Below are 15,718 nucleotides of genomic sequence, written 5' to 3' on the forward strand. Positions count from 1 at the left end.
ATCTCCAGTGAGATGCACAGCTGGAAGAACTTTTAAAACACATCCTTCTCTTGGCCTCTTTTATGCACATATTAATAGAAGCGCATAGCTTAACACAGCTTTTGCCCTTGCCCATAGAACAAACAACTGAAAGGCATTATCTTACTCAACACCCGGCTGGGCTAGAGAAAAGGGAGTTCCTGCTGCCTTTCCAGAACTCTTCATATTGGCTGTAAAATGAGTAGGAGCTGTTTTGTTTTTGTTTTCCCTTGTGCTGCAGTGTTTCTGCTGCCAGCAGCTTTGCAGTCCTTACCATGTCCAGCCAACAACACTTTTGTGAGGTAGGTCGTTATTACTCACATTTTGCAGCAGGGCTAATAAAGATTAGGAGTCCACACTGGGCTCAACCAATCCATTTTCCAATCCGATCCAGACCAAAAGAAATATGTAGGATGACCCATATCCTTTATCCTATCAGCATGAGAGTGCACATACAGCAGAATCCAAGCACACCACTCAGTCCTAAACTTTCTCCAAGCCTCTTTCATTCTTTCTTTGAGTGAGTGGCATTCCAATCCTTGAAGTGCACATCCACACCCAGTCTCTTTAGTCTTCCTGTCACCTTTAAATTTATTTATTGAATACTATTGCATATACTCCACGGTAAAAGACATGACTCCCTGCTGGTGGAGACTGTTATCTGGAATGCCCAACCTACAGGTGAAGAGAGGTGAATTTAAATCAGCAATAACGTGGCTGACACCTAGTCCCTGTCCAGAATGACTACGGAGCAAATACTGTGTTGCTAGAACATGAATAAAACCAGTAGAGTCTCACCAAAAACTGGCAGGAAACATGTGCACAAAGATCAGTGTAGAACATACAGAGCACAAATTCCATCAACATGATTTAGATGATATAAGGCAGATGCAGCCAAAGTGGTGCCCTTCTTTTTTTAAAAAAATAGTTTTTATTAAAGATTTTATTGTGTTACAAAACAAACAAATTAACAAGGAAAAGTATATACAGCATCTCTACTTTCAGTTTATAGAGTCTTTTTCACAGTTCAATTACATTTGGTATAGGACACTATTGTAGAGCACAACTTCCGTCAGCCCCAGCCAGCAAACCCAAGGATAAGCAATAATGTAGCCCAGCAACATATGGAGGGCACTGTGTTGGCGACCCCTGATATAGGGCTTCCCTAGGAAAGAGCAAAGCAGGGCTCTTAGTTCTCAGCCAACTTGTCTATGACAGGACAACTTCAGCTAATGAACGAATAGCTCTGAATAAAGCTGAGTGGTTTCGGAAACCAGGCAATTCTGGCGACATGCTGGTAGATGAAGGGAAATGAACAAGATTGGGGACGAGCCTGCAGTCAAAGTACCCACAAACTGGATTTTGTAAACAGAGATTTCCTCCCCTCACCCTTTTAAATCCCCTATGGGATGTTCTGGGTCAGGAAGGGTCAAGTTGCTGAGGTTACAAAGCTAAGTCCACTCTGCCTTTGACCTCACTGAACCACACTGACAGTTTTAGGAGGGAATGCACCCTGAGCAAGATTCTGACCAAAGCATAGGTAATTTTGCTGTATGAAGCATGAGTTATGCTCAGGTAGCAATTTCTCTTGTTCACACCTTCCCACAATATGATCGCAGGCTCCACTGCAAGTTTATGCAGAATTTAAACACTCCGTGCAATGAAAAGGAATGGGTGGGAAACAGATGCAATGGAAGTAGAAATGTGCATCACACACAAGGAAATTATTCCATGGTGGGCTTTTGTTTTAGATTACCAACTAACGAAAGTTAAACTCCAGCTCAGAAAGTCTCTGAAAACCACAAAGGACAAGGCTTTGAGGCCAGGAAAAATACATTGCTCACATGTAGGCAACAGTTCTGAGCATCACAATTCAAGGAGGGTGTTGACAAGAAGATGGAAAGGAGTCAGAAGAGAGCTACAAAAATGATTAAAGGCCTAAGATCTGACTTTAACTGGTGAGTCATGCCACCACAGTTCTTTTCAGGGTTTTTGAAAAGAGAGAGAGATGAGTGGAGATGCAAAACATATTATTCTGCATGTGGGTCCTTGATCTGCAAAGGCTAAAATTATTAGTCTAAAAAAGTTCTACTGGGTTACACAAAGCTCACACCCACATAATGGTGCACTGAACTGCAGCCTGACAATGCAATCCTGTGAATGTTCACTTGTGTTTGGTGGTGCTTACTTCCAGATAAATGTTTATAGAATCACAGTTTAAAATGCAAATCACACTTAGGACAGGCTGAATCAATGGGGTATCTTCAAGCCTGAGGAAAATATCAAAGGAGTGGGAATAGGCTCACTGTTTTGCATTGTCTAAAATGATCTAAAGTGATCATTTCAGCCTCAGCAGCAAGAAAGATAAGACTTTTTCTTAAAGTACAAGGAAGAAAATTAGGTTAAATGTAAAAAAGAATTTTAATAACTGTAAAAGTGTGAAATGCTTAAATAAGCTGCCTTGAAATTTCCATATTCATATATATATATATATATACTGTATATATATATACTGTGTATATGCAGGTTTTGGTGTCCTCGGGTGTCTTCCCGTGTAAAAGTTGGGGTGTCTAGGCGACGTTTCGACGAGGTCTCACTCGTCATCTTCAGGCTGGTGCTTTCGGCTTCTTGTTACTGGAACAGAGCCAGAATATATACTGTGTATATATATATATATGTGTGTGTGTGTGTGTGTGTGTGTGTATAAATTTATGTATGTATGTATGTATACATATAGACAGTTTTGGGCACACTGCTGATATGGAATATCATGTCCCAGAGCAGAAATGAACTAGGTGACAATTAGGTCAACTCCCATCCTATGTTTCTAAGAGCATTTGAGGTTTAGGAAAGGGTGGCAGCACTTCCCCACCATCATTTACAGACCCATAATTAAGATCCCTAAATGTAGAGTAGTTACCTCTTAACACTTTAGCTCACTGTACTAGCAGCCTGCATAGTTTAAAAGTGCTAAAAATGTGGTCAAATGCTTTCCACCACATGCTGTTCATTTATTCTAGTGAACTGAGTGGACCTGAACCCACGTTAGTGACCCTGTTGGTGCATAACCAAAGGGTTATTCCAGACTAGACGAAAAAATCTGCTAGAGTTAACACTAGGCTTTCAATCCAAATGTTGGGCCCTCCAGCAGAACAGAAGGCAAAGGAAAGCTGCATCCTGGGCCACCCTTATGACCAACTGGGTGTGCAGAATGAATTGTAGAAGTGTGGAAGGGAACCTAACAGTGATGATAACCACTTATAGTAAAGCATAGGTGGGCAGAAAGTAGACTGGATTCTACGGGTAGATGTCTGGATTATTTGGAGCAGATCAGCAAAAACTCCCAATTATCTAAGAACAACAACAAAGCTCCCCCTCCCCTCACTCCCCATTGGTGAAAGACCAGGTGTGATTTTTGTGTGTGAAAAGATGTGATCTTGGTTCTGGTTCTGGTAAAATTCCTGGACTGAGCATGGGCTCAAAGGCAACCTCTGCCAATTAATTCTCAGCCATCTGCATAAGACACTCTTATTCACCTGGCTCGGCTGGTGGGTTCTAGTGGAAAACAAAATGGAACCTGAAAGCCTGAGGTCTGCGCACCTCTGCAGTAAAACAGTATCTTTGGCAGCTGAACATCCCTAACAGAATATACCAGGCAAAATAATTGCACCCGTACCATGGTGCGCAAAAAGCAACAGCCAGGAAAGTAGGCAGCTTAGCTTGGGGATACCTAACGGAGCCCACCCCCAAGTACAGAATCATACTTGTGACTCACCTCCTTTAGAAGCCTAATTGTTTCCCCTCCTACAAGCCATGAAGGGATTCATTTCACAGGGATGGGTGCCCAGGCACCATGGGGATGGGTGGGGTGCACTGTCCTAGGCAAAGCACAAGGTGTGGAGAGGGGGAGAAACTTGCCAGGAAAATCCAGGTGAGGAGCAAGAGAAAAGCCTTGGCTCAAAAAAAGATGTTATTCCTTCAGGTGCCTTATGTGGGACATGATCTAGAGGCGCAGCTTGTCATCTAAACCACCACCTGCTATTATTCCATTACGCCCTGCATAGCCTCGTGTATCTTCAGCGTCTGTGTGCTGACAGTGCCGAACCTGCAGCTGAGTGCCTAATGCATCCTTTCATATTCCACGGAAGCTGCTCTGCAGCAGCAAGGGTAATGATCCTGGGCATCTTTGGGGGGCCCTCCCGGCTGGGATTGCTAAATTAACCTCAAGTAACTGCAACCTGCTTATTTGGGTTGCAGGATGCTGCTTCCACATCTTGGCAGAAGATACGTGCAGATTTTTCCTCACACAGGTCTTCCAACTTGCTTATTACCTCTAATGCGGAGTCTCCCTCCACATGCAATCTTGTATAAGACTCACAAAGCCCCTTGCCCTAATCTCTGCATAGGCGCACCCCTAGAGCTGTCTTCTACTCCATTCCTTTCCAGTGCGTATGTTGGGACCACATGGCAAAACTTACCAACGTCATCTGCAAGGGTAGAGATACACGTTGTCCTCCTCCCCCAAAAACACATAACAAAACTTCATGAGCAAAGCACCTTCAGGGGTGGGCAGGCAAACTGGAGTACTGGGATGGTGGAGTGTCTTTAGCACTTCCCCCTCCTGACACTTTCCTAATGCAACTTCCCTGACCTGCTGCTGCCTCACATTGCTCTAAAAGCAAGATCACCCTTGCAAACATGTGTCTGGAATCCCATAGGAATAGTGGCTGGGGGGGGGGCAGAAGCTGCAACAGAAAAATGACAGCCTGGAGAAGGGTTAAGCACCCACTTCCTCCTCGTGCCTCCCTGCCTCTTCTCTGGAACCAGCCTTCCTCCCGAAACTACTTTACCCTAATAGTGTTTTGTTATGTGCAGTTGTGCATGACATGTAATTCCTCCCCAGCTATTGCAAGAAAAAAGCTCCATCTTACAGACTGTGGAGGAAGAGTGCATGCATTAGGAAAGTTCCTCTCTCAAAACATGCAGGGCAGATGGCTTGATTGTGAAGGGATCTGCGAGTGAGTTTAGACGCAGCAGACTCTTCCTGCTGAAAGCAATGTCTGAATGACGGCAGGAGGGCTGGCCGGGTGGTGGAGGGGAATTCCAATTTCACTCCAGCCCCAGCCTGCCCCAGTAGGAAGCATATCCTGCCCCCTGCAGTTCTCCCTCCAAGGCCCTGCCTGCCCCCTCCCTATTCCCAAGGCTGGTGCATGCCCAGGCTGCACAGTGTGTGCCCCCAGGCTGGCAGCACGGAGGTTTCTTTGTGTTTGTCTCAGAGCTGGTTGGCTGGTGAATTCCCTGGGCAGCCGAGCGGCAGAGCAGAGCTAGATGCCGCAGCGTGGCTGGCAAGGGCTCACATGCACCCAGCATGTGACAGCTCCCAATTAACTCCTGCTTCAGTTCTGAGTGCACACGGGGAAAGCACCAATCATGGCCCAGTATGACACAGCAGCTCACTCGCCCCCCACCAGGCATCCGCTGCTCCTGCCCCCACTCAGCACCCACGGGCTCCATCAAGCAATCTCTCACTACTGCTTCTCACTGCCAACCCTTATTGCATCCAAGTGCAGCAACGGCCCTGCCTAGAACCTCCTATCTTCATCTGAAAACAATCCCTACCAGCATCTTCCACCCCTTCCTAGCCTGGACAATAAGAAAGTTCCCTCTGCATCCTGTCATCTCTTTCCAGCATCCACTGCTGAGACAAACTCGAACTGCAGTAGCATCATTAGCTAAAGTCTAGTTCAGTATTCTGTTTCCAGCCTCATGAAGTCACATTTGGCATCCTGTTTGGAGGCTCCACAATTTCCACAGGATCTGCTTCATGGATCTCCTAGGTTCTTTCACATCCACGAATTATGTAGAATTTTCCAGTTCCTTGTTACTCTACAACAGAATTAATCATACAGCCCTAGTCATGTTGAGGGAAGGACCATGGTTCATAATAGAGCATGCAAAAGGTCCCAGGCATCTCTGTGAATGGTTAGGAATGTCCCCTGCCTGCAACCCAGGAGAACCACTACCAATCAGGGTAGGCAATGCTGAGTTAGATGAACCAGTGGTCTGTTTCAGTGTAAAGTGGCTTCCTCTGTTGACTCTCTTGGAGCAGATGGACAATCACAGACCCATCTGGACCTAACAGATCCCATGAATACTTTTGATTATTTGTTTGGCTACACCCACATTTTCCATATCAGAGATTGGCATAGGAAGGCTACCCGAGTGAAACATGTCTTTCTCTTTGCAAAGGATGGAGTTTTCAAGTGCATGCAGAGATCAAGAGCTGCTCAAAAGCTTGGGAAAGAGAAAGACTCTCTGAGAGAGAGACAGACAGGCAGACAGAGACAGAGAGAATGTACCTGCATTCTGGCCTTATCTCCATGTAATCAGCACACAACTGTGTTTCTATCTACTGTACATTAAATTCCAGGTTGTGACTACAAAGTTGCTACCGCAGTGGTTTCCTCTCCCCACCGGGAATGTCCATTGCCACCTCTTTCTTGGCACAAGCAAGGTTAGTCTTTCTACAAGTGTCTACTAAAAGGACCCAATTTCCTGCTGCTATAATGCTACTAAAATACTCTCATTCTGGCCAGCAGTGTATTTCGCTCCAGTAAGGAGAACCACTGATGCCTCTTCCATCTTATACTTAATGTCCTTGAAGCCACCATGTGGTACCTGCCCTGTTTCTTCTACTCACAACGAACTTCTCCATTTGCCATGCAATCATCCCTGACCAGTTACTCCAAAGGGTTAAGAGAAGACTTTCCAATTCTAAATATTGTGGTGAATTGCACAAGAGAATGTCCTTCAGCAATAATCCCTTGGGAGTCAGAGGCAACATCTGCCTATTGTTTATACTTAGTAGCACCTTGATCTTCATGGAACGCATCTGACAGTAGCCTAAAGGTAATATGGGGTCTTTGGGATTGTTAGCTGTGGACCCTGGGTTAGAGGGGCAGAAAGTTAGCATGAAGCAAATTCCCAGACTCTTTAGCAGCAAAAGATATTTGTGGGAAGTATTCACAGTACTGAATAACCCCATAAGAAAGGAGGAATTTCAAATATCTATTGAACAGCCTCCGCCACCCCTCTTTTTCACACACACACACAAACCCAACAGAAGCCATTCCTGGCTACATGCAGGGTTTGAAATTAGCAGGGCACCAGGTGCATTTTGCATCTAAAGATTCTTCATTTGCAAGCACCTCAAAAATCTGGGTGCCATTTTTTGCGCCTGGCTGAAACTCAAGGATTACTGAAATGTATGTGCTTTGAAGGCTCAAAGTATATGTTAAGGTTTAGGATAGACAATATGTCAAGGAGTTTAGTAATAAAGAGTAGTGTTTAGAAAACCGAAGTATAGTACCAATATTTTTATTGTAAACACCAAATTAAACATGTATTAACAATTTCTGTTAAAAATATGATATTAACAATATGTCACTTATGTGAATTGCGCATTAGTTCATGCTTAACAAAATAATAAATAAAAAGCATTGCCGACTTCCCCACCACCACCAAATGGCCACACTAGATATTCTGTTTAGGCGCCCACAACCCAGGTCCCAGGAGCCATTTCTATCCCAGTTTCTAACACTGGCCACATGGTTTGTGACAATCTCCAGTCAGACAGCAGTCATGGAATCAGGGTCTGTGCATGTGCTCTGAGGCCATTTGGATATCTGGAGCACTTTAAATGCTATGTAGCCTAATAAATAGCCTGACTATTCAGTGATGATTCAAATGGAGAAGAACCGGGAACTACTCTACTGAACTTCATAATTTCATTAGGCAGTACTTCCCCTTTGAGTGAAGGCAGAAGTGTTCAATGCCTAAGGAAAAACTGCTCTGACAGGACAAATAAACTAGTGCTATCAATACTGCATGGTATCTGGACTGGGCATCTCAGCTTTCATAAAATTCTTGTTGGTTTTTTAAATCAAGTTTCTGGTCCTCACAACTGTGGAGAAAGACTGCTGAAAATTCAGAAACCAAAGAGGCTTTTGGTTAGAGCTTCCAGGGGTAATGGGAGAACTTTGAGCTCTACCCAAGTTGCTTATTTGGCCCCCAACTCCAATCACTCTGCCACTATAGTGCTCTCACAACAGACTGCTTCTCTCTCTTTTCCTTGCTCAAGCATATTCTAAATCATGGGTAGGCAAACTAAGGCCTGGGGGTCAGATCTGGCCCAATCACCTTCTAAATCCGGCTCCCAGGCGGTCTGGAAATAAGCGTGCTGGGTGCCCCAGTCCCTCAAGGATAATCCCCTTGAGGTTTGGAGGTGCGCAGTGTCCTTGCGACACCCCCGAAGCCCTGCGCTGCTCAGAAAACCTCAGAGAGGTTTTTCTGCACTTCAGTAATGGCCGTGGCTAAACAGGAAGTCCACCAGTAGAATGTGTGCTTTTATTTAAAATGCATCTCTGGGTTATTTGTGGGGCATAGGAATTCGTTCATTTATTATTATTTTTCAAAATATAGTCCGGCCCCCCACAAGGTCTGAGGGACAGTGGACCGGCCCCATGCTGAAAAAGTTTGCTGACCCCTGTTCTAAATTCTGTAGAAGAAGGGAAAGAAAGCAATCATAACCTATTTGTATTTACTTAAATTTGATGGGTGTATATCTGTCCCATCTGAAGGGGTCAGAACAGAGAATAATTCTGAGGCAATATGAGCCATTATACAGTCATACCTCGGAAGTGGAACGGAATCTGTTCCGGAAGTCCATTCGACTTACAAAATGTTTGGAAACCAAGGTGCAGATTCCGATTGGCTGCAGAAAGCTCCTGCAGCCAATCAGAAGCCATGGAAGCCATGTCAGACATTCGGGTTCCAAAGAACGTTCGCAAACCAGAACACTCACTTCCAGGTTTGTGGAATTCGGGAGCCAAAACGTTTAAGTCGCAAGGCATTCGAGATCCAAGGTACGACTGTATATAAGTAGCATATCCTTTGCAGAACAAACCCACTTAACCAAGTGTCTTTGGCCACCTGGTTCCCATTTTCTTGTGCAGTCACCTTCAGAAATCAGTAATAGAGTCTCCATCAGCTGTAACATTGACTTCTGAAAGTAACGGGAAGGAAAGGATTCCACCTCTGCCTTAAAAGGGAAGAACCATAGCTCAGTGGCAGAGAATCTGCTTTGTATGCAGAAGGTCCCAGGTTCAATCCCCGGCATCTCCAGGTAGAGTTGGGAAAGACTCCCTGCCTGAAATTCTAGGAAGCCGTTGTCAGTCAGTGCAACCTCTGAGCTAGATGGACCAATGGTCTGACTCAGTATACAACAGCTTCCTATGTTCTATGTCTTGCATTCGAAAAACCACTTATAAAATTGTTCTTTGCAGGTGTGGGAAAATGCAAATAGAGCATTGCAATGACCCAAGGTGCTTCTTCATTATGGCTCTTTAGTGCTATTGAGGCACTGCTCTTCCAGCTTGGGCAAAAAAATCCTGCATTGCAGGGGGTTGGACTAGATGACCCTTGTGGTCCCTTCTGACTCTACAATTCTATGAAAACTTCTGCAATCAGCTAAGAGTGAGATTATCACTGTAGTTCCAAACTGTTATCGTCCTGGAATGCGAGAGCAAAGGTGGAAGTGGGTGGCACATTAGAGCTGCCCAGTCCCTGGCACAGAACTAGTGAGCAGTGTCAGGTATCCTACCCCCCACAATCCGCTTTACAAATTTGGAAAATCTGAGAAGTGCCATAAATAAAATGAAATTAAAATTTAATGAGTGAAACAAAACAAAACAAAAAGGCTAATGCCAACTGTTGGACAAATAATAACATTAGGGATTGTGTTACAGGTAATGGAAGAAGTGTAAACAGGTAGCTGCAAGGCAAGCAATGCAGAAAGGCAGGACTTCATACTATCCCCAGCTATGTTCTAGACCACTTTTCTGTACCAGGTGAGACAATAGCAACCATTGAAATGTTTGTGTTGCAACTGCACTGGAAGTCAAAGAAAAAAACAAAAGAACATTTTCATATGCCAGTTTTAAAAAACCACAATGAGAAAGAACTTGGTACTGATTTTTGTAAGACGCTTCAAGGGCCTTTTTTTGCTAAAGGGTGGGGTATAAATGCCTTTATGAAGAAAGGAAAAAGCAAACAGCAGAGAAAACATGGGAAGGAATTGTATGGGAGGAACACCTTCTGGGTTCTCCTTATTAACCCAATGAGTGACTGTTGTCTATAACAAAGGAAAAGACTGTGAAATCTCTCCAAGAAAGCCAAATGGGCTTCTGCAGGGCCCTGTATCACTATGTCCAGCACTACTACAAAAATATATTATTTTTGTGGATGCCCTGAAATACTCCTTGAGGGGGTGGGATCAAAATGGTGTTGGCAAGTGAACCATGCCATATACCAACGGAGAAGCCAGGGACTCATGTTTATCAGCCAATCTTCAGCTGCGAAACCACAACACCTTTACAAAACTAAACATTTCCAGTCCTTTCTGAAGCAGAGTTGTTTATCTGAACAATTGCAGCTTCATAGGAAACAGCTTTATAACATATACACAAGCACATTTATTTGCAAACTACTGCGGTGTCCTGATCGCACAAGAATTTTCATAATGGAAGTCAACATATGGTACACAACGCACTGCGTAACACAACCCTGCAGGCCCAGCTGTGGCAGTGAGACATCACACCCAGCACCAACATCATCATTACACACACACAACCCTGCTTTGGCTCTCCTGTATCACGCGTTTTATAGCCACCCCCTACTTTAAAAAATAATAATCAAGAAGGATGTCTGTCTGCTTCTGGGAAATTGGAGGAATTGGGAGAAAGGCATGGAAGGATTGGTGCAAGGCAAGAGACTCAGTAAGCACACTGGAATCAGATATTTCCCTCTGGTCTACAGGATGCGTGTGAGGCACTAGTCTTGCTTTCTGTCCTAGAGAAAATGGAAGGAATACAGAGCTACACCACATGGAGAAATGCCCTATAGAGGCAACCCTTTTGTTGTAACTTACAAATGCCATGGCTTCCCCTTTAAAGGCAAATATACCCACAGCTGGAAACTCCTCCAAGTTAATGCAGCCCCCCCTCTCCATAAGAGCAGCCACACGAGAGGCTCATTAAATGTTTCTAGCTGGCAGGAGGCCAGAACCAGAGCTTGTTTGTTCTATATTCCGATAAACAGTCTGTTATGGGCTCCTAGGAGCAAAATCATGGGGAAAACTAGAGTTGCAGCATGAAAAAGATGCACATGCATGGAGGCACAACCATGGCTGCTTACTTCCCCTCTGCAGCCATTGGAAATAGCCAGCACCCATTCTAGCAGGGGGACTTGGTTCTCCTACCGTGCCTTCTGAACCCCAGGCCCTTTGTAAGATGCTATCTATAAACACCTGGGACAAGACATGGCTACAACACAGCATCTGTTGTCGTGTGCACACCTTGGGGAGCTGGGATTTTAACAAGCCCCTTGGTACACACAGGTCCAACCTTGAATGTGAAAGAAAACAGGAGTGCCATGTAGCTAAAGATGCAGAGAGGATCAATCTTCATCTCGCTTAATGCAAGATCCTCTATGAAAAGCCAGGCATTATGCAGCAGCAGCAGCAGACCTGTTTTTTTATAGGCAGATTGCAGGCTCCTTGGGACATGGAGTACCCTGGCTGCCCCCCACCCCACCCCACTTGTATTGGCCAGCAGACGGGAAGGGCCAATGCAGGGCTAGATAAGGAGGAATGCCTGGAGGGAGGAGAGGGAGAAGAAACCCACGCTGTGCCTGGTGCTTTAAATGTTTGGCCTGGCTTTGGAGGGAGAACACGTGACTTTCTGCTTGAGGAAGCAGCCGCTGCTCTGGCAGCTTCCAGCGGGAGATGGAGGAGGAGGTTGTGGGGGAAGGGAAGTGGAAGGGAAGGGGGGTTGTTTAGAAACAGAGATTGCTGCAAGCCAGGGAAGTAGATTCAAGCAGACAACAGGTAGGGGGTAATGAGGGAATCTGAGAGGTTAGGGTCTCAGGGATCCAATGTCAGATTAGGCAGAGGCTCCTGTGTGCTGGGAGTACAGTAATGGCCCATGCCCACTGGAGGAAATTGACCCACACTCAGGAAATCTGGGTCAGGCTGGTGTGTCACTGGGAGATGGAGCAGTTGGACATTACCTGGCCACTAGCATTACCTCAGTGTGGGTAATGGACATTACCTGGCCACTAGCATTACCTCAGCACCCCTCTAAGAGTGAGGTATAAATTCTCAGGCAGTCAAGCCACTTCCCTGTCAGTTATGGGAGGTCACTAGGGAAGCCTCTCTGGCAAATTAGGCCTCTGCTGTGAAGGGTTTTCCCCAAAAACCCATGGGCTGTGTGGGTGCAGCACAGCAGGCTCCCTACTGAAAGCAGCCTAACTTTTCAGTGACGCCCACACAATCTGCTTGATTGTGTCACAGGCTGCTGAAGCAGAAGAGGAGCCACGGGCAGCAATTGTTCCAAAAGGAAAGGGGCTGGAAAGGGAGTTGAGCATGGTCATGTCAAACACATCTTTGAAGAAAACCTACTGGGGAAGCTGTTTGACCCCATCCCACCACTCATGGCATTTAGAGAGATAACATTAGACAAAGAGTTCTGATAATGGAACAGACAGTCTGCAGAGAATCAGTACCCATCCTTGATGCTTTATGGAGGATGGCCATCAGCTCCCTCTTAGCAGCAGTCTTGAATACTTAATGCATTCCTCAGTTATCAGACACACCCAATCCCAGATCTTAGCCTTCCTGACTGGCACCTGTCTTTTACCAAACACTAATGGGATGGGTCCCTGCTTGGCTTCACATTTCATAACTATGGCAACTTATGTGCAAGTGTTTTAAAAGCTCTGGAGCAATGGTTGTGGGGCATAATACTATATTGAGGAGCACTCAGAATTTACAAAACTCTCTAGCTCTGGAGCAACTCCCAGGCTTATCAGGAAATTTTCACTCTGATAGCACAGTAAGACCCATGTTGGCACAGAGCTGAACGCCTGCCAGCTAGATCAATTTATTTATTTATTAAACTTGTTGGTTGATCTTTTTTTAAAAAGGGAATGCAAACTCAAAGCAACTTGCAATATAATACAAAAATTAAAACCAATAAAAATCTATGTTAATGAGCCAGCTAGTTCTCCTCTTCCCCTAATCCAACTCAAAAGCACTTAGCAAAGAGGAGAGACCCAACAACCATGTACTGTAGTCTCAACAGTTTCTCCAAAAAGTGCAGTTGCAGGGCAATAGTCAGCCCGTCCCCGTCCCCCCAAAATAGCAACTTCCTTATCCCCCTTCTTGGGCCACACAAGTCAAGCCAGAAGTGGTCACAACCACAGCAACTCTGGAGGCAACGCTTAACCTCACCAGACTGGAGTGAACCCCAATAAACCACATCCTTGAGCACTGTCAGGCTATGAATTACTGGAATTAGTGATCCTAAAAACGGAAGAGACGTTTGCACAGAACCCTGTAGAGGCGGAAGAAGCGCACACCTTCGCGCGCTGCAAAGCAACATCCCTTGAGGATATCGGCACCCCACTGCTGAATACAACCCCCACAGGACGACCCTCCGCCCCACAACCGAACACCCCTGGAGAGCAGTACCCGCGCAGTCACTGCTGTCACAGAGCACAGGTCCCTCCCACAACTATTTTTGTAATGTTGATCTAGCTATCCTAGCCCGACCCCCCCCCATTCCCAGCATTCCTCTTAACTGCACAGTGCCCCACTCCCAGCCCCGGAGACCCTCCCCCATCACAGGAGCAACTCCAACAGGCATTCACCTCAGCGCTGGGCACACCGCGCCACCACCCCCCGCCCCCCACTCTCTGGCCAGATACCAGCTATACTAGTGGCAAGCAAAATGCCCTACCGCAAACGCGCGCGCGCGCACACAGATCCCGAGCCAACGCCAGGTTCCCCCACCTCATGCTCGGCTGAAACCCCGCCATCCCCAAAACTGCTCCCGCTGCTTGGGAGGGGAGGGGAGGGAGGAGGAGGTTTCTGCGGGGTTGTTTTCCGTCTGGTTGCAGAGGGGCCCGGGCAGGGGCAGGGAGGCAGGCGCTTCCCCCAGGCTTCGAGAAGGATGTACGCCCCACCGCTCCCTCCTCTCTCCCCTCGCCCTGCTTCCCCGAGCGCTCGCACTCACCTGGGCACGCACAGCCCACTGACATCTTCACATGCCCGGCCTGGCGCAGGGGAGGTGCGACGTGCCCGCTCGGCGGGGCCCTGGCATCCGCCGCCCTGAGAGAGACCCTGGCCGAGCCCTCGGGCAAGGCCGCCCCCCGATCGCGGGGCCTCCCCGCCGGGAAGCGCAGCAGCCGCAGCAAGCGGAGCGGCGGCGGCAGCAGCAACAGCAGCAGCCCGATCCCGCGTCTCTCGGCGAGTCCAGGGCTGGGCTACGCTGCGTTCCGGCCTCGCCGTGCGCGTAGACGAGGCGCTCCGATCGGCTCCGAATCCCGATCCCGGGGGCTGATTAATATGCTAATTGCGCGGCGGAGGGGGAGGAGAGCGAGCGCGAGCTTGTCAAAGTGACCTGAGCCGAGCGCCGAGCCGCGACAGGGAGGGGAGGGGCAGGCGGGCGGGGGGGAGGGGCAGCCATGTGACGCAGATGGGGAAAAACACACCAATCTCTGCCACAGCAGCCACCCTGGGCGGGCTCGCGCGGGGAGGGGAGGGGAGCCGAGGCAGGCGCGCGCACTAGCCTGCGCGCTCGCCTCTCTCTGTGTATTCTCGTGTGGTGGCATGTGCTGGCATGTTTTGCAAGCGTGCATATACATGTGTGCGCGCCGGGGGTGCAAAAGCACGGGATCACGTGCGTTGCGTGCATCTTGCTTAGGCGCGAACCTGTGGCTGGGGCTGAATCGTTCCAAAATCAGAAGGATCCTCGGGAGCCGTGCATTCCCTCTCTCCCCTTGCACCGAGGCAGGATTCATTCCCCGACCAAATCCCTGCTGCAGATGACCCAGCCTCTTGCCCCGATCCTCCCCACGTTCCCCGATTTCTCAAACCATTTGTCTCCATTGCCCTGCCCTGCATGCCCTGTGTAGTTTCGCTTGCTGCAAAGCCTGCCTGCCACCTACCCTGCAAGGCCTGCTAATGAGGTGTGTGGGGACCGGCCACGATGACTCAGTGGCGAAGAAGGAAAGGCACTCTGCAATGCTCGGCGGCGACACTTTTCTTGTATCGTTACTTTACATTTCCCAGGACTTACTAAGCCCTGGTTGCTGCAAATACGTTTCAGAGCTGAGCCCGGGTTAGATCTGCCACATCAAAAAACCAAACCAAGCAACACAAAATTCCCTCCCTCCCCTCCCCTTACCTGTATTCCAAAGTAATTATTCCTGGATGGAAAATGCAACCTAAATGGTTCTTCCCACAAGTTATAAGCATATCATCTTGTTCTTTATTATCAAAGAAAAACCACATCCTCCTACTTTAAAAGCAATCTTTGTGAAAAATTAAAATTAAAAAATTCCAAAGGCAATTGCTCAGGAGTAGCACTCATTGTCTGAAACCTCCATACATTTTTCCCAGTACAAGATAAATATAAGATGTCCCTTCAAAATTCCTATATATCTATCATGTTTCTGATGCTCTTTCCTGAATCTTCCATTTTTTCCTTTGCATCATATTCAGCATTAAGCAGTCAAATTTTTACATATTTCTCTCTGCTGAGACCTAATCAGTGTTAAGCAGAGCAGGACTAATACTGTG

General features: G+C 47.0%; 1 protein-coding gene across 2 annotated transcripts in view; it reads right to left on the reverse strand.

Annotated features, from left to right (window-relative positions):
- Positions 1-14,561, reverse strand: part of LDB1 (LIM domain binding 1) — a 62,042-nt gene extending 47,481 nt beyond the window's left edge. For both annotated transcript variants that reach the window (XM_083505250.1, XM_083505249.1), the window contains exon 1: positions 14,151-14,561. In XM_083505250.1, the coding sequence (XP_083361376.1) occupies positions 14,151-14,175 (25 nt within the window). In that variant the 5' untranslated portion in view covers positions 14,176-14,561. The remainder of the gene's footprint in view (positions 1-14,150) is intronic.
- Between the last annotated feature and the right edge of the window lie 1,157 nt (positions 14,562-15,718).

The sequence above is a fragment of the Podarcis liolepis genome, assembly GCF_965112155.1.
Source record: "Podarcis liolepis genome assembly, chromosome: 5".
Lineage (NCBI taxonomy): Eukaryota > Metazoa > Chordata > Lepidosauria > Squamata > Lacertidae > Podarcis > Podarcis liolepis.